Source organism: Glycine max, chromosome 16 (assembly GCF_000004515.6).
Source record: "Glycine max cultivar Williams 82 chromosome 16, Glycine_max_v4.0, whole genome shotgun sequence".
NCBI lineage: Eukaryota > Viridiplantae > Streptophyta > Magnoliopsida > Fabales > Fabaceae > Glycine > Glycine max.
Window position 1 is genome coordinate 28,711,709 of NC_038252.2, and position 18,747 is coordinate 28,730,455.

The 18,747-nt window shown below is 34.3% G+C and overlaps 2 protein-coding genes across 4 annotated transcripts; both read left to right on the plus strand.

Moving 5' to 3' along the window:
- Window positions 1-2,112: 2,112 nt before the first annotated feature.
- LOC100777689 (transmembrane and coiled-coil domain-containing protein 4) lies at window positions 2,113-9,112 on the plus strand. Of its 2 annotated transcripts, none has more exons than XR_005889035.1 (15): window positions 2,113-2,535; window positions 2,616-2,697; window positions 3,465-3,959; window positions 4,251-4,419; window positions 4,530-4,682; window positions 5,363-5,460; window positions 5,626-5,717; window positions 5,943-6,013; window positions 6,109-6,244; window positions 7,183-7,242; window positions 7,327-7,409; window positions 7,630-7,706; window positions 7,796-7,884; window positions 8,770-8,827; window positions 8,959-9,112. XR_005889035.1 is itself a non-coding variant. In XM_003548813.5 (15 exons), the coding sequence occupies exons 1-15, from the start codon at window positions 2,273-2,275 to the stop codon at window positions 9,079-9,081; spliced, it is 2,031 nt and encodes a 676-aa protein (XP_003548861.1). In that variant the 5' UTR covers window positions 2,114-2,272; the 3' UTR covers window positions 9,082-9,112. The 2 variants fall into 2 exon arrangements, 1 of the variants encoding a protein (XP_003548861.1); XM_003548813.5 differs by having other exon boundaries at window positions 2,114-2,535; window positions 7,796-7,866.
- A 3,141-nt stretch (window positions 9,113-12,253) lies between these two features.
- LOC100806915 (protein FMP32, mitochondrial) lies at window positions 12,254-18,276 on the plus strand. Of its 2 annotated transcripts, none has more exons than XM_006599283.4 (8): window positions 12,254-12,425; window positions 12,535-12,897; window positions 13,013-13,144; window positions 13,272-13,331; window positions 17,113-17,189; window positions 17,294-17,350; window positions 17,458-17,524; window positions 17,852-18,276. In XM_006599283.4, exons 2-8 carry the CDS (start codon window positions 12,700-12,702, stop codon window positions 17,969-17,971), a joined length of 711 nt encoding a protein of 236 aa, XP_006599346.1. In that variant the 5' UTR covers window positions 12,254-12,425; window positions 12,535-12,699; the 3' UTR covers window positions 17,972-18,276. The 2 variants fall into 2 exon arrangements, with proteins under 2 accessions (XP_006599346.1, XP_003547952.1); XM_003547904.5 differs by having other exon boundaries at window positions 12,612-12,897.
- The last annotated feature ends 471 nt before the right edge of the window (window positions 18,277-18,747 follow it).

The window sequence follows — 18,747 nt, forward strand, 5'->3', positions numbered from 1 at the left end:
TGATTGACTTGATGATATTGTGTTTTGATCCTTAAGTACGTGAATGTTGTGAAAATAAATGAAATATGTGGTGTTACGAGATAATGTTATGCGACAAAGTGGTGAAATAACGTGAGTGGTGCTTAAGTAAGTTGTATTTTGTTTATATGATATTTATACCTACATGTTATCTTGTTTCTCTCCATTAGTTAGAAATGTGATAACTCACTCCCTGTGTGTTGTTTGTGTTTGGATCCTGTGATAATCTTGAACTTTGTGTTCGGGGGAGCAGATGAATAGGTGGATGACTATGAAGAACCTCATGCTAGAGGACACGGGAACACAACACTCTGATAGGATGTGACATTAGGATATAAGTTTTATATTAATTGTATGAAGCTTAGACGACCTTGTTTGAGCCGAAATGACTTTATTATTTATTTGGACAAATTTGAATATGATTTAGAAGAAAGGGAATGTGAGCCTTTTATCCCTTTAAAAGGCTTGTATTTAAAAATACTTTTAATTAATATTTGAATTTTTATTCTTTTATTAGTATATATGTGAGGGGTAGAGGGTGTCACAAGTGCAATGCTATTTCATGTTCTCTTTGGTGAAAACAAGTGAATTGAAACTAGAGGTTGAAAGCAGCCTTCGACTATCCTCAATTATACCTTAGAAGAGTGATCCGCAAAGACAATCCCTTCTTGCCACTAAGGTATAACGTTAAATTTAAACATGTCTTTAGTGTATAAAAACTATATTTTTTTAATAACTTTCAAAAAATATTCATTAATTTTATTAACAATTTCATTAAAAAAACCTTACGATTATTTTTATGAAAATTTTCTTTTCAATCACGTTTATTTATTGAATTTGAGACTTTATTTAAAAAGTTAAACCCAATTTTTAATTTTACCTACTGAAATTAATTTTATAAAACTAAATATAATATTTTTAATATATCCTAGTACTATGCTTGAATTATCATCTTAGAATTATCGAAAATTTATTTATCATCTTAGACTTAAATAAACCACTATATATCCAACAAACACATGAGTAAATTGGGAGTGTAGATCCTTAAAGTATAGTGTTACAGTATTTGGTAAAGTAAGTAAATTATTAGCCAGTACAACACTTAAAATCATAGATCTTTTTAATTCATATGGATTCTGAAATAAAATTGTGCACGACAGATTTAATAACTCGATTAGTTCCTTTACAGTAGGATAACCACACGTTGACAATCAATATAGTTAATTAAAATTTCTTTAAATTAAAAATTAATTTTAAGCTTAGAAATAATTAATTCAACCATAAATTTAGCATTAGAAAATGATAAGGAAAAAAAGTTAACGCTCATTAGTTGTCCCTGAACAGAGCGTACATCAAGGCTTGATAGTAACACACTTTCTGCCAAGAGAATGAGAATGATGAATACTTTCTGACGATTTAATTAGTTCCTAATTTATTAATACAGTTCAATGTGTTTGTTTAAGTTAACATTTAAAATTTATATGAAATTAAAAAAAAATTGGTAAACAAAATATGAAAATTTAATCTAGAAAATAACAGTTCAAAATCCTTTTTTGAAAGGTGCAAGGTTAAAGAATTCGTGTTTTATGTAATCAATACGGACACGATTGCATTTTAATCTCAAATGCTTCGAGGAGCGAGTCCAACGGGATTTTCTTCTTTTTAAATAAAAGATATGTAATATATAATTTGAAGAGTATAAATAACTGTCAAAGTTTATATGATATGATAATAGAAGAAATAGCACGGTAAATGAAAAAGAAGTAATATATATATATATATATATATTATAGATCTTATGTGATAAGAACTATGATTTAAATATTGTATTGACTAATAATTTGTTTACTTTGCTAAATACTGTATCATTATATTTTAGAGGATATATATTCGTCATTTAGGTGAGATTATTTTTGTTTAACTAGTTATCTGGAATTTTAACATGCATTTAAAAAAATAAAAAATAAAACCCCATATTTATGCCGGCATTGATACCTAGTTACCAACCTATTGTCCGATGTGATAAACAAACAATATTCTGAAAAGCCCCGGAACGCCACGTCATCCTGCACTGCCAACTTATAAAATTGCAAACATATTAAACCCATTTCGTTTCGTTTCGCTTCACCCTTTCAAAGAAGCAACCACGCATAGCGCACACCCAAATTTCAATTCCCATAATTCAAAACGACGATCCCTCTCAGGATTAAACGACAACTAATCATCTTCCCAATCACCGCACCGCCACCTCGTGATGGCGGCACCACCACCTCCTCCTCCTTCGACGCCGTCGTTTTTGTCGCCGACGCAGAGGTACGCGGCGGGCGCATTGTTCGGCCTGGCACTTCACGAGGCCCACCTCAACCAAACCAACCCGTTACCGTTACCCGCTTCGGAGGACTCGCTCTCTGAGGAACAACGAACCAGCAGTAGCAGTGGCTCCAGCAGCGACTCCGTTTCGGAAGACCCGGATCTTTGGGTCCACAGCAATTCGGGTTTGCTCCGCCCCGTTTTTAAGTACGTGTTGGTTAAACCTAATTGATGCGAAATCCAGTTAGTTAATTTGCATCTCCGAATCTGAATCCAAATCTGAACAGGTTTCTAGATATTGATTCCGCTGCGTGGTCTGGACTGGAGGAAACCGCTGGTTCTTCTTCCGCTACGCATCATGTGGGACCCGTATGTGTCACTACTTGTTCCTCATTCGTGTAGAACATTAGAAACTTACGCGTTAGTGTTTTTTTTTTAATTTATTATAATTCGGTTTAATTATCAATTTGGGTAAATGGCCACTTTTTGGACTGTTACAAAATGACAGGTCAAATTGATCCTGAACTTTATGGCGACAAAATGGTCCACAAAATCTTAAACCGCAACCTAATCGTTGCACGTTTTACACAGTCAGGGACTAGACTAAATCAAAATATTCGTTCTTTCAGGACTAAATTGTCAGCATGTTGCACTTTCAAGGACGAAAGTGGTCATTTACTCTTATTAATTTGGTTCTTATGCACTTTGCTGTTTTGACCCTGTACTGAAAATTTGTAAGTTTTTAGTTCCTGGATAAGTAAATTTAATGCATTTTGGTCTCTACTATTGACACCGTTGCTAATGTTGTTGTTAAGACTGCAACAAAATTTTTCTGGTGGTGTAGTAGAACTGTCAGAAGTTTCTTCCACAATTGAAAATTCTTGAGGTTTTACACTGCTAGAAAAAAAATTGTAGTAGTGTTACAGTGACCAAAGTTTAAGGAGTTAGAAGATAACTGACAACAGGGATCGAAATTTGAAATACCTTAAATTAGCTCGTCTAAGGACTAAAACTGACTATTTTTACATTAAGGGTCAAAATAGTAAAGCACAGATTAGTGTAGAGACCAAATGTGTAATTGAATCTTATAATTCTAATATATCTCTAAATGAGAACAATGCATGTTAATGTTACAGTTCTTGAGATTACTTTCGCAAGAATTGGATGATGGTTCTTCTCAAAGGTTAGATCAAGAACGTGCTTTGTCAAGTGCGGTTGATGGTATAGCACTTGACATGCGGAGAAACTCAGAGTCTTCCGAGTCTAAAAGAGAGAAGCTTCGCGAATATGAGCATCAATGTCGTGAGAAGTTTTCAATTGATGATGTTCAGCCTCACTGTGAAAAGGTGGATGCACATTTGGAAGTTCAGAAGGAGATGGATGCTGCTCCTTTACTTGACTGTAAAGAGACACAGCAGGGATCTGTTGATTGGAAAATTGATGAGAGACCGATTGAGGAAGTAAGGATGCTGAGCGATCAGAGGAAGGTGACAGTTCTGTATGAACTTCTGTCTGGTTGTCTATCAAATTTAGGTGAAGATGTCGGGCGGAGAAGGAAGGGCTATGATGCTCGGCATCGTGTGGCTCTGCGGTTGCTGGCAACATGGCTTGATGTCAAGTGGACAAAAATGGTTTGTATGATGAATCTTGTAGTGTGGAACTTTATGTGATTGACTGATTGGTAAATAACTTGTCATATGTTGGAGATCATGAGATATGAGTGCCATAGTTTATGCTGAATTGTGGTGAACATTGCCTATATGATTGATTGCCTTGATTTCTAAGCTACTTGCATTAAGGTTGAATGTGATTGCTAATGTCTGTATGTTATAAGCTATGTTTTTGTATTGTCAGTTATTAAAATCTCTCATATTTACTGGTCTGATATCTTCTAAGGATGAAGATGGATATTGGCTTTGTAGGAGGCCATTGAGACCATGGTTGCTTGTTCTGCGATGGCTTTGATTAAAGAGAAAGAATCGAAGAACGAAGAAACTCAATCAAAAGAAAGCAAGTGGGCTAAATTGAAGCGGGGTGGTATAATTGGTGCTGCTGCATTAACTGGGGGAACTTTGTTGGCTATTACTGGTGGTATGGATTGGAGACCTTGTTGTCTTTTCTAACTGTATTGTGGAACATATAATTTCCAGATGAATAAACTTTTACTGGATATGATTGTTTTTATTTTAACCATTCAACAGGGTTAGCTGCACCAGCCATTGCTGCAGGTCTTGGTGCTTTAGCTCCAACTTTGGGTACTCTGATCCCTGTAATTGGTGCAAGTGGGTTTGCTGCAGCTGCTAGTGCTGCAGGAACTGTTGCTGGTTCTGTTGCTGTTGCTGCATCATTTGGAGGTTTATATTTGCTTATATATGTGATTGGATTTGCTAGAATTCGCTCATGCCATGTTACTATAGCTTCCATCCCTCACTTTTTTAAGTTAGTGTGTAATTCAAGCCTTAAGAATATTGTTAGAATCACCAGGTCATTGTTGACATGTTGATGTGTCTTATAGTTTTTGTGTTCATTTTGAGGTTTAGAATGTATCTTCAATTGATATTTTCTATGTTGCATCCTGATGGACAGGTTGGAAGGTGTTGTCTGATTAAATATATTATGATGGTCATTGCATTTTTGTTATTGTTATTACCAATTTACATGCTTACACTAACTGCTTGATAAAGATACATCCACTCAGACTGCAATACAATCCTCAGTTCATCATCTTTTGATTGTTCAGAAGAGGATATATAACGGTTACAGGAAAGTTTGTGTTTACTTTAGGAAGTAACAGTTTACTAAGTGGAGGAGTGATGCAGGCCCATTAATATCTGATATCCTGATTTGTGACGACAGTACATTTGATTTCTTCACAGTACATACTGGTTCTTATCTGTTACTGTGATAAAAGTTGCATTTGTTGGACAATTGACTCCTTGATCTTGCAGTTATTTCTACTTTTTTTTTATATCAGTTATTTTCCTTTTTTAAATGATGAATTTTTTCGTGTATCTCTTTGTTCTACTTCTGCCAGCTGCTGGAGCTGGACTTACTGGAAGCAAAATGGCTAGGAGAGTTGGGGGTGTTGATGAGTTTGAATTCAAGGCTATAGGAGAAAACCATAACCAAGGCGTAGGTTTTGATATCTTTCACATCCCTGTTTTCTTGTGACATTGCTTGCTTAAATTGAGCTGTGATCTATGTTTCTGTGTGTGCATATGTGAACTTTGTCTCACCTTGTACCTATGCACCTGGTTATTATTTCAAATTAGATTCTTGTTGAACTTCTGCTTGCAGAGACTAGGGGTTGAGATCTTAGTCTCTGGATTTGTCTTTGAAAAGGAAGATTTTATAAGGCCATGGGAAGGACAGAATGACAACTTGGAGAGGTACAATAGTGAATATTTTCCTTAAATAATGAGTGTCATTGGTCAAGGAAGGAGGTTTCACTTTCACCTTAGAATTTTTATGTTGAGAGAAAATTACATTGAAATCAGCTTTATTTTAGTTCATTTTATCTTGACTTTAGAAATCGTGATGTTATTATTCATATGATTGACGGTGATGATCCCTGCCTAAAAAATGACCTTTCATTTGGTCTTGCCAAAACTTAGGTATGCACTGCAGTGGGAGTCCAAGAATCTGATTGCTGTGAGCACTGCAATTCAAGATTGGCTTACTTCAAGTAATTGGTTTAGGTTTTAGGGTGCTTATAAAACTAAGTTATCAGTTTATTAGTAGTGCTGTGAATGATGTTAGTATTGCTGTGACTTGCATCAGGACTTGCGATGGAGCTGATGAAACGAGGGGCAATGATGACTGTTTTGAGCTCACTCTTAACTGCTTTGGCTTGGCCAGCTGCATTACTTGCAGCAACTGACTTTATAGACAGTAAATGGACAATTGCTATTAACAGGTGTATTTTATCTCCTTGTTCTGTCTAGAATAGAACATTTGCTTGGTAATGGGGAAGAAGCTTCTGCTTGCTTTTGTTACTTAATATCATGTATGCCCTTCAAGGTGTTAAATGATTAGAATATCAGTAATTAGGATTCTTATAGTGTAGGATTCATACTATGTTGATAGTGTTATTGGGATAAGCTTGTACTAGTTTCACTACTATAGTGCTTGATCCTAGAATGTTATTATAAATAGGTGTATTAGGTGAATTTTTAAAACAACACATCAGACATATAATATCAGTGTTCCAATTTTCAGTACAAGGTTCAAATATTTTTGCTGGACTGTAGGATTAGTGAATTACTCTGACTTGAATTATGAGTCTGGGTATTTAACAACTGCATGGGACTAATTTGAATTAATTTCATTTTCTGAGGGAATTCTCATCATAAAACTATTAATCTACTTTAGTATCTTAGATTGTTATTTTTTTTATAAGGAAAATCTAAGTTGTCCATGAATTTAATGGATGGATATCCAAATCGATCCCATCTATATTGATCATATTATTATTATTATTATTATTATTATTATTATGAGATTAGAATTTGCTTCACTTTTCACCACTAAGAATCCTAAAATTTATTATTTGAAGATTGCATTGTTTTTTGATCATCATATTTTGATTATGTTTTAATTTGGTAATTGTAAAAGTTATTTCTATGACTATTGATTTAGATCATTGATATTCAAGTTTATTAATATACAAAGCTGCAAGCTGATGTAAAGGTGGTTTGGATTTGGCATCCCAAGGAGTATTTTTTTTTTCTTTTTCTTATTGATAAAAGGTGTTGTTAATGTGATAGCTTCACCATCTCCATGAAAAATTTGTTATGAGCAGTTTTCTTTCTTTGTTTACTCTTATCTACTTGCTGAGTTAATCTTGAATTTCAGATCAAACAAAGCTGGTAAGTTGCTTGCTGAAGTATTGTTAAGAGGATACCAGGGAAATAGGTATTTGACTAATTCCAGAGTTTCTTTTACTCTGGCTCCTAGAAAATTGTAGATGATGTATTATTGTTGGTCTCTGAATTTCAGGCCTGTGACACTCATAGGTTACTCACTTGGGGCAAGAGTTATTTTCAAGTGTCTACAGTATTTGGCTAAAACTGAAAACGGTGGTAGGTATTTCCAGTTTCCTCTTTTTTTCCTTTGTTTGTCCTTGATGTGTTTAGATTATTTGACTCCATATTAAATCGTATCCTTTTTTGTTTTTCTGTTCTTTTATGTTTTTAACTGTGGTGATGGATGCTTATAATTTAATGTCCTTGCATACTCTTTCCATGTTTATCCGTTGAGTGAGGTTACCATATTACTTTAATGTCTGCTTATTATTGACAGCTGAACTAGTAGAAAAAGTTGTGCTTCTTGGAGCACCCATCCCAATCAAGGATGAGAACTGGGAAGCAGCTAGAAAGGTTAGCGGAGGATTTAATTTTTCTCCTGATAGAATTTCCTCATCTTTTTAATGAAAATGAATCTTTTCGAACATCCTGGCATTCTGTAGATGGTAGCAGGAAGATTTGTTAATGCTTATTCAAGGAATGACTGGATGCTTGGAGTTGCCTTCCGTGCCAGGTATATGAAAACATAATGGTAAAATTTCTGCAAAATTGTAGATACTTAAAGTTTGCTCGCACTACCATAGCCTTAGGATCGATTAATGCTTGCAAAAGGTTGATAAAAGAAACGAATAGCATGAAATTGTATGCAAGTTTTTGTTTTTTTTTGCACAGCAAAAGATAGAGTATATTATAATTAAGGGTCAGTACTAGATGCACTGAAGTGTACAACATATAGCATAGGCAGTGAGAAACACTGCCCAAATAAGAATGAATACAAAGACAGGATATGCCAGCCCCCCCTAAGAGAATTCCTCCCTCAAATTAGATGACCAGTGGTTAAAGTGGGTATTAAAATCCTTCTCCATACACCTTAGCCAAGACCAAGTATGGAATAATGCCTCGTCCATGACTTTTTTGGGGATGAAGAGCTGGTTATTGAAGACCATGCTGTTTCTGTGCTTCCAAATGGTCATAGACAGTGCTATCCATAATGCTTTCCATCTTTTGTCTGTGCTTCTTTTCGCATTCCAGTATGCAAGTTTTTGTATTATGCATGAAGGTTTACACTACATAATCTTTCGTGGTTTGTTGTCAATTTTTAACATTAAACCGTTTTCGTGTGTGGTAGTTAGCATTTGTCTCACCTAACACAAAATTACTATATGATTATGTGGGGTTTGCCCTGTTCTTTTGTTGGAGAGAAAGCGGGTGACAGGGATATATAAGGTGTTTACAGTCATATCATACAGAATTTTCCTACTTATTATACGTATGTTTATGTAACTTTTGTAGAGTTGTGTTATCATTTGGCATTTTCTTAATAAAATGTAAAATGATTCAATTTTAAAGTATTGTTTTTAATAGACAGAAAGTAAAAATTATTATTTAGCATTATATTTTTTACAATTTTGAGCAGTCTACTCACGAAAGGATTAGCTGGAATCCAACCTGTCGATATTCCTGGGATCCAAAATGTAAGATGTTTCTTCATCCTCTTTGCCAATGTATAACTATTTTTCCAAGTTGCAATCTTATTTTCAATGATATCATTCATAAATTATGAATATTAATGTTTAATAAATAGGTGTTTGTTTTTGCATTGCAGGTCGAAGTAACAGATCACATTGAAGGCCATTCGTCTTATCTGTGGGCCACACAAAAGATCTTAGACCAGCTTCAATTGGATACATATTATCCTGTATATAACAGCATTTCTTGCATACAGTGAACATTTTATGGAGCCGCTCTGTTTCTCTGTTTACATTTCTTCTGCTTTAAAGTTTGACCCTATTCAGATATTATGTATGAAATATATTATTATAAAAATAATGTAAAAATATATATGTTGTCCTACAAGACATATGAGTCTAGTTAAATTTAGAGCAGTGCTATTTGTCACGATAGAAAACAGCACGAATGTATAAAGTGATGATGTGTACCAAATTTTTTTTTAAAAAAATAAGATTTAACGAAAATCAAACTTTGAGCATTTTTATGAAAACTGTTTCGAACCTGTAATTGTTAGCATTTTTCTTAAATTATGTGTTTAGAAGTGCATTTGTAAAATTGATTTTAAATAAAATTAATTTGGTTAACATTGATTTTCAAGTAAAGAGAATATTGCTTGAATAAATCTTTTCTGAACATTTGGTGGAAGCCAGTACGGGTTGGATTATTGGCTCCCACCATCATATTAACTTGAATGATATCTGGTGCCTTGAAACCTCCATTGTTGAGGCCCTTCATCTACAAGAGGAGGTCTGGAAGAGCCTTATTGCCTCTGTTTATGATTTTAGACAAAGGAACTCTTGGAATATTCCTTCTATGCTTACTTTCAGAATTCTTAATCTGCTCTCTGACTATAACTCTTGTTTCGGACATTCCTATATGGGGTCCTGCTGAGAATGGAATTCTTTCCTTGAAAGAAGCTTACAATTTTTATAGAGTTCCAATAAAATCCGTCTGTGGGCTACCCTCATATGGTCCAAAGTGGTTTTCCCTAGGGTGCAAATGGGTGGGGTTTGGCTAAACTTATTATTAAATCCATCAAAATTATACGAATTAGGTTGGCTGAGACTTGTGTAATTTTTTTTATAGACTCACCCTAATTCGACATAACCTAATTCGATTATAAACGGGTTAAATTGAGTTGGATTAATTTGATCTGAATATTTTTTTATTTTCTAAAAAATAATTTTGTTTAGAATAATAATTTATTTTTATCTAAAATTTTGTAAATATATAATGATTAAATGCATTTAAGAGATTAAATTATGAAAATATTTTACTAATATAATTAATGATTGTAATACTCGTACAATATTTTTATGTTAGAAATATAATACGATATTAGCATGCAAAACAAACAAAATCAAGAAAAAAATAAAAACGATAAAAAAAATATTGGTGATTTAGTTTATTAATTTAATAAATTATGTGAGTTAAAAATTATTAATGTATTTTGTATTTAATAATATATATATATATATATATATATATATATATATATATATATATATATATATAACAAATTAAATTATATGAGATATGAGTTAGGACAGATTGGATCAAGTTCAAAAAAAAAAAAATCCGTTATCCAATCCGTTTATGATGGGATTGAATTCGATCAAACATTCTAGAAATCCAACTTAATATAATTAGATCGATTTGTATCGGGGATAGGCATGTGAACACCCCTAGTTTTGGCTTCAAGTCTTTCTTGCTTTGGCGTTTTCTTTATAACTGTCTATCAACTAATGAAAACCTTAAGCATAGAGGCAGTCACCTTGTTTCTGTTTGCAGCCTCTGAGGTAGAAATGAAGAATCTTCATATCACCTTTTCCTTACGTGCTCTTTTGCCACCAACACATGAAATTGGCTCCAATCCATGTTGCTGAGATGTTCCTTAAATTTGCAATTTGTTGAAAACATCTTGTGGGTGATAAAGAAGTTACAAGGATCCCAGCTGAAGGACGTAGTCACCGCAGCTGTTATTCATTTCTTTTATCTGATTTACTAGAAACCAGAAGTGGTTTAAGCAAATCACCATTTCGTTTCACTTTGTTGTTGGTCTCATCATCTCAGCCTTTGCACTGACGACTAGCTGCTTCAAGAAGGGTAATATGGCTAACTCCATGGAACACTCTTTTTGCTGAGTTATTCGTTGCTATATTAGAGCCATTGAAAGGGCTCACCAAAGGGGTTGGCATAACCTTTGGTTGGAAATAAACTCTCAATTGGTAATTAACGCTTTCAACAATCCTTTGATTGTCCCTTGGAGCCTTCTTGGACGATGGAGAAACTAATAATTAACTCTTTGTAAAGATATGATTTTTGTTTTTTCTCACTTGTATAAGGAAGGAAATACCTACCCCGACAAGTGTGCCAATTTTGTGGCAACATCACACATTTCTTTTGTTAGGAGAGATTTTGTTAGAAATAGGAATGTGCTGCCTTGTTTTAGGATCCTCTCATTCCCCATGGTGATTTTGGTATAGTCTTCTCATGTGTTTTGTTATGTTGTTTTTTCTCTTTTATTTATATATACTGGTTTGATACTCCTGTCTAGGGTCTCATCTATTCCTTTACCTACTCTCCTATCTACAAATCAATTTTTTTCTAAATGCTTCAATGTTTTATATTGAAAGCAAATTTGTTATAGAATTTAGTGTAATTTTTTATAACTCAGCATACTTTTTATCCATTGTATTTTTATCAATTCTAGTCACACCGAGATTTTGAGACAGTCAATTTTGCATAACAATAATTAAATTTTTTGTAAGGTCAAGTTTGCAATGAATATAATTTTTTCACCATGATTTCAAACACACTTCAAATTCATTAAAAATGTAGCGAGTATTTTTGTATTGTTTTTTATATATAACAAAGGCGAAATATTTTACTGATAAATCAAAATTAATTAACATATATAATTAATTGAATAGATCTCAAAGCATGCATAAGGCGAAAAATTAAGAAAAAAAATCATGCAATTATGTTTATTTTATTCTTGATGCACAAGTAACCACAATATTATTACAAAATTAAGTGTTAATCAGTATTGATTGAATATAATACTTATTACAAAATTAAGGATGATTTTTTTGGATCTTATCAAGTGTTACTCAGTATCGTAAGAATATTAGTTAATAAATTAAAATGAGAAATATTTAATATAAAATTAAAAGAAAACTTAAAAAGTATCCACAATATTATTTTAAGTATTTTAATAAAAATATTTCAATTTTAACTTCGTTCTTGTAACACGCTTTTGTATTTGTCAAGATTTGATTGAAAACCAGAAAATGTATTTTAAAATCATCGGATTGTATATTTTTTTGGCATTCTAATAAAAACATTTTCCTTTTCATTTTTTATTTTTCCTATAATTAATATAATTTCAGTGCATTTTTGCACTGGATTGCACCGTCTCTTTTCTTTCCCCTTTGTTAGGAACAACACCACGCCACCTTTGTTTACGAACTCGTCGACTTGATGACTCATCACAACGCCACCACCACCGCCTAACGACCTAGAGCACCTTCTCTCTCCTCTAATTGGCCATTGCTTAAGGTACAACCGTCCATTTTCACACTTCCCCATGCCAATCAATTTTTTCCTTTTTCTCTTTTCAATTTCCCCATTTTCATTCCCATCATCTCTTTTTGTTTGCGCTGAACAGCAAAAACAAACTTCTGCGCTCTCTTCGTGCGGATATAATAATAAATCGTCGGTTGTCGTTGTTTGTTCGATTTGTAGTTGACTTGCTGCGAAGGTTGCTTTGATCATTTGAAGCGCCTGAAAATCGTTGTGCGAATTTTGAGGGTTCTGTTCTTGTAATCCGAAAATGGCCGCGATTCGGAGGCGGGTGTGGCAGTTATCTTCAATCGCAGGTTTCGGGGCTTCGAGATCGGAAGTGTCGTCGTCATTGTCGTCGTCCCAAAGAGCAATTTTCGATCCATTTTCTGTTTCGGGGACCAGACACTTTTCCCAAGTGGTGAAATCCAACCGCAAGCACTTGTTCCTCGTTGACACCTTGGCCCTTGTAATTATAATAATGATAATAATTTACATACACTTGTTCCTGATTGGATTTCACTTTTATTTGCAATTCTGAAGAAGGTTGAGTGACTTGTTTGTTTGATTTTTGGTGTGTATAGGTTAGGAGACTGGAAGGGGAAGGAGTGCCCTCGAAGCAAGCCGAGGCGATAACCGCTGCCATAACTGAGGTTTTGAATGACAGTCTCGAAAATGTGTCTCAGTCGTTGGTATCAAAGGCGCAGATGCAGAAAGTAAGACCCTTTTAGTGCCAAATACAATCTTTGTTTTATGGTTCTGTGGATTTAAAATCCGCCTCCACGTTTTTGCCCCTAATGTTTTGTACTAATGTGAGCTGCTATGACCAATTTTCTCGTTAAGATTGAAATGATGCAAGAATCCAACCTGTCTAAGTTTAAAGCGGAGGTGCAGAGCTCACAGGTATTCCTTAATCATGTGGATGTTATGTTATGTGTCGAGTTTGAGGTTTATGATTTTGGTGCATGTGGATGTCGTAGGGCTTGATACTGGTAGTGAACATGTTAGGGCTGAATGAAAGATTTGCGTGTTGCTTATAATCATTGCAGGCAGCAGGCATTCTATTTTACTGTCATAAATATGGCTTCCATGAATTACAGTCATTTAGGATGAAAAGTACCTTTTACATTTACTTATTGACAGAATGTTTTAGTGAATTGTGCATCCTGCTTTTCCATTTTTAGGTGAATGAAATGTGCCCGTTGCTGTCTTTGTTCTAATGCAGCAATAGAAGAAGCTAATAACATTGTTTGATCATGTTCTATGAAACTGAAAGTAATTAGAATGAAGACACAAGTTTAAGCTGATCAGTGTTGTTTCTTCATGTTGAATGTCTTTGTTCTAAATCTAATGCGGCAATAGAAGATGCTAATGGCGTTGTTTGATCATGTTCTCTGAAACTGAAAGTAATTAGAATGAAGACATAAGTTTAAGCTGATCACATGTTTCTTCACTGTTTTTCTCCATATCTTTTGAGGCTGGCATTTCTCTTTCTTTTCTTTTCTTCCCCTTCTTTCTACTCAATGCATCTCTTGTAGATGATCTTCTCTGTTGTCTCTAGCATCCATAGCATAATGTACTTTGGTGTGACCATGATGAATTATTCAGTGTTGGATTTCTTGAAACAATTCAATTATGAGATTTAGTAGAAACTCATGATCTGATAACTCTTCAACTTTTGTTGTCACATTTCATAATTATGTTATATTTATTTTAGTTGTTAACTTTGTGCTGCATAAGATAATCAATGACATGTTCAAACCTCTGAGGAAGCTTGCTAACATATGATGTTTGTAAAACCAGATAGCGTGGAGAAGATAATTTTGAAGATCTTTAAATTAAATGGGCTCTATGTTATCTTGAAATTATCATGTATTTCTAGTGATGGTAGGATGAAAGGTTGGCAAACTTGAGATTCTACTTAAATTGGTTGAGCTTCTGTATACTCAACTAGTAAATAGATAACAGTTTACTTAATATGAATAAAAATAATATTGAAAAACCTATTAATGACATATATGCATAGCATAATACTCTTAACACATTCACCATTTCAACTCCATAATAAAGCAAAGTACCAAACCACAATAATGTTGATAGTACATTAATACTACATAAGATCAAACTATTTAATGATCACATCATACATAAGTTCACGAAAATATAAGTTTCTAAAGTGAAAATATTTGAAAAAGAGCTAATTTCTTGAAATCATTTGAGCCCTTGTAAAATGTTACATTTATGTTTGCTTCAAAAACAATGCATGAGTAGCATAGAACACTGTAACTATGGGGTCATTATGGGGAAAAATTATATTTGATTTACTGTGTAATGTTGTGTCGCTATAGACCACATCTCATGCTATTTATAATATGGTAAAGGGAATCAATATTGATTACAAGATCAATCAATTACTGATTAATAGGAAGTAGGATATTCTAATATTAAATACAATATCATTAATAATAGACATAATCTCATGTAATCTCACACTCCTTCTCAAGCTGGAGCATATGTGTGATAAACCAAGCTTGTTACAAATGTGGTAAACCTGAACAGTGACAATGAAGACCAATGTGATGCTCGCCGGAGATGCGTCACCCGTCGTGTGCATGAACTTCACGCACTAGGGCCCTGCGTGGGGTCGTGTGTGGCTTTTTTTTGAGTTGGTTGCACACATGGACGTCGTGGTGGTCTTCGGCAATGACAATAGGCACAATTCACCCATGAAAAAGCAGAAAGGTCCATTGGGGACACCTTGAGATGGAGGAAGAGAAGACTAGTGTGACGGTCTTCGAAATGGGTGACATTGGTCAAAGTTAAGGGTCAACGAAAAGGCGTTGGGAGTAGGGGTGGAAATGAGCCGAGCAGCTTGTCAAGGGCCTTTGGTTCGGCCTATGTAAGGCTCGGCTCGGCTTGGCTTGTTTACTATAAAGGCCAAGCTCAAGCTTTTTAAAAAGCCTTTTTAGATAAAAAGGTCAAGCCCAAACTATAAAAAAAAGTTTGTTAAGCTTGACAAGCCGGCCTGTTTAACTAATAATAATAATAACTTTATTTTATCAAATCTTATCTTATCCAAATTTTATTCCATCTAGATTTTATTTTATCCCGATTTTATTCCATCTAGATTTTATTTCGTCCTATCTTATCTTTTCTAGATTTTATTTTATTTCGTTTATAGGCTTGGACTTAAAATAGATTTGTAAGCTTTGGGGCTGAGGACCTAATCCATACATTTTTTAATATTATGCTCTTTTGATTTTTTTATTTTTGAAATACTTTGTACTTTAACGACTTGAATTCAATATGATTTTGTTTATCAATTATTTTTGGATTTGTACATTATTTATACGAAATTTTATAAGTTTCTTTTTTTAGTTAGTATTTAACTAGGTTTTAAAATAATTAATTAATCAAAGACATCTTTAAGCAAACTTTTAAATAGGCTCGTGGGCCAAGCCAGACTTTTATGTAAGTCGAGCCAAGCCTTTAAAAAAAACCTATAACAGGTAATGAGTCAAACTCAAGCCTTACGTATTCAACTCAAGCCGAGTTTAAGCCTAGTAAAGCTTGGCTTGACTTAGCTCATTTCCACCCCTAGTTGGAAGTCTGCCAAACAAGGACAGAGCAGCCGTGAGGTACTATTCACCACGAAGAGGGGCTGCATGGAAAAGGAAAACAAAGGAGAACCACCAAATCAACATGAAATGACCCCAAACTTTAGGGGTAGGTGTGCGGTCGGACGTGCTGGTAAAACTTTTGGCGTTGATGCTGTTTGGCGAGCCTAGGAAATGCGCGTGAGGGCACGCCTGGTGTCTGATGGTGGCGCCATCGATGACATTTGGTAGATTGTCTGTGGGTGCTCCTGATGGTGGGTTTGTCGGCCAGAGAGGTCACTTGAACTCTGGCGGTGGCCGGTGGCAGTGCCTGGAAAGTGACTGGCGATGGGAAACTCATTGACTCGATACTTGACCTAAAGAGTTTATGCAAGTTTACATGAGTTTATCCAAAAATGTTTTTTCTACTTAGATTCGTAAAGATGTCTTGGGGAAACAATTGCAATCCTCCTCAAGGTTTCTCTTGTTTAATAATGGGGAAGCATAAGATTAATTTAGAAACTGAATGGTTTGCGAAAATATTCTCTTTTTCATTTTTTGATTTCACTTTTGATTATAAAAATGCTTCCTTGTTTTAACTTTATTTCTTGTATACAAAATATTTGTATAGGAAACAATGAAAACATTGTTTTCAAATGGAAATGTGGGATTTTGTGATTACAAGTGAAAACAGAAAACCTTATGGTCCCTAGTTTTTTCCCAAATGGAAAGGTCCAACTCCTGCACCTTAAATTAATGATACTTGTTAATACGTAATAGATATGGGAGAATGTCTTTTGCTTGTCCGTCAACATTTGCTTAGGAGTTAGGTGAGTAATTCAAATGATTGGGTAGTAATTCATGTGGTGCCAAATACATACATAGTATGTACGATTGTTTATGTTGAGACATTTATGCTGAGAGGATATCAATTTTACATTAGGAATTGCTTTGTTTTTATTTCTTGGTCTTAATTTCACTTGTTCTTTATCCTTGTAATTTTATTTACCTCAATTTGTTATGTTGATATTGATGAGGTTGGTTTTGTTTGTGTGATGCTGTGATATGTTAAAAAACTTGTAATTCAGGGACACCATTTTTCTCTCTTACAACACGAGACTGAGAAGCTTAGGAATGATATAGAGAAGATGCGTAATGAGTTGAGGTATGCTTTATCAGTTTCAACAATTGGCTTTGATCAACTACTATAGATGTATTCATTTGTTCTGTTATGATTTTTATGGTTCAATCACATGTTTTGTGATGCAGGTATGAGATAGACAAAGTCACTGCTGGGCAGCGATTAGATTTGAACCTTGAAAGGGGGTAAGAGTTAAGAATTAATATGCTGATTGTCAATGATTATAGAACTTTTGTTAGACTGAAAATCCCTCTTTTTATCTGTTAATGCTGATGAGTCACTACAAATGCAGGAGAATAAGGGAGGAATTGTCTAATCAGAATGCTGAAACTAACAACCTGACAAACAAACTTGATAGAGTAAGCAATTATGGATCTGTTTGGGTAAGCTCATCCAAAAGCACTTCTAGGAAAAGAAAACAAGAAAAAAAAATTAAATGAGTTTCTTCGTAAGCTCATAAGCTAATTTGTAGAATTCTCTATGTTTTAGAGACTTTATATGAGAGAACTTCTACAAATTAGCTTATGTACAAACTCATTTCATTTTTTACTTATTATTTTTTTCCCTTGAAGTGCTTTTGGATAAGTTTATAAAACAAGTCTTATGTGACATTTAGAAGTTATTTCATCCCATGGAAACTTGGCTATTTGCATTTTAAACCCCCTTTGCTATAATTCATATTTCAGGAGATCCATTCTTTAAGAGCACAACTGGAAGCAGCCAAATATGATGTCATAAAATATTGCATAGGAACACTTGTTTCGATTTCTGCTGTTGGTCTTGCTGTTTTACGCATATTGATGTAAATGGATTGTATTCCGATTAACATCCACAAAGATGAGGTGAAAAAGAATCAAGGGTAGCTCCGTAGCTGCATTGAAGATTTATCTTCTGTCAGAGAAACAATTGCATTACAATACTAGTACAACTTTTTTTTTTGGTCCATACTAGTGGAGCTGAAAGGAACGAGCTCCAATCAGGCACGAATTGGGCCTGTTTTTTAAGCCCCATTCTATATTCTTTTGTTAATTTATTTGACATGCCCTTTGGGATATTTGTGCAATTTATGCGTGGCTGTATGGTATGAGTACAATACAAGCACCTTGGATTATAATGCCTCGACCCTTCTACAAAAGTGGAAGAATCAAAATGCTTATTGGCACCAAGTCTATGCGAATTAGGTTCCTTTATTCGCTTCAAATTCACGATGTTGTTCAATCGATTTATAGGCATAGTAATACATAATATTATAACCAATGAAGAATAAAGAGAATATATTCTCAGATATTGGTTAATTGCTCATACCTATCCATAGAATTGACTGTAACCAGGGTTTTTAAAACTACTAAACCGATCAAAATATTAAAGGTTCACGACGACCTCTAGCCTGTGTGCTGTGTCCTTCGTGTTTTCTCCCTCACTTTTCCTTTATGCCCCTTTTTATTCCCACTCTTTTCTCCTACTTTTTCTTCATTGTTTGCTGCAAGCACAATCATCACAACAGAGTCATTGGAACAATCATTGCGGTGACATGAAACCAAAGACAATCACTTGCTTTGGAGGGTGAGACGTCACTTTCATT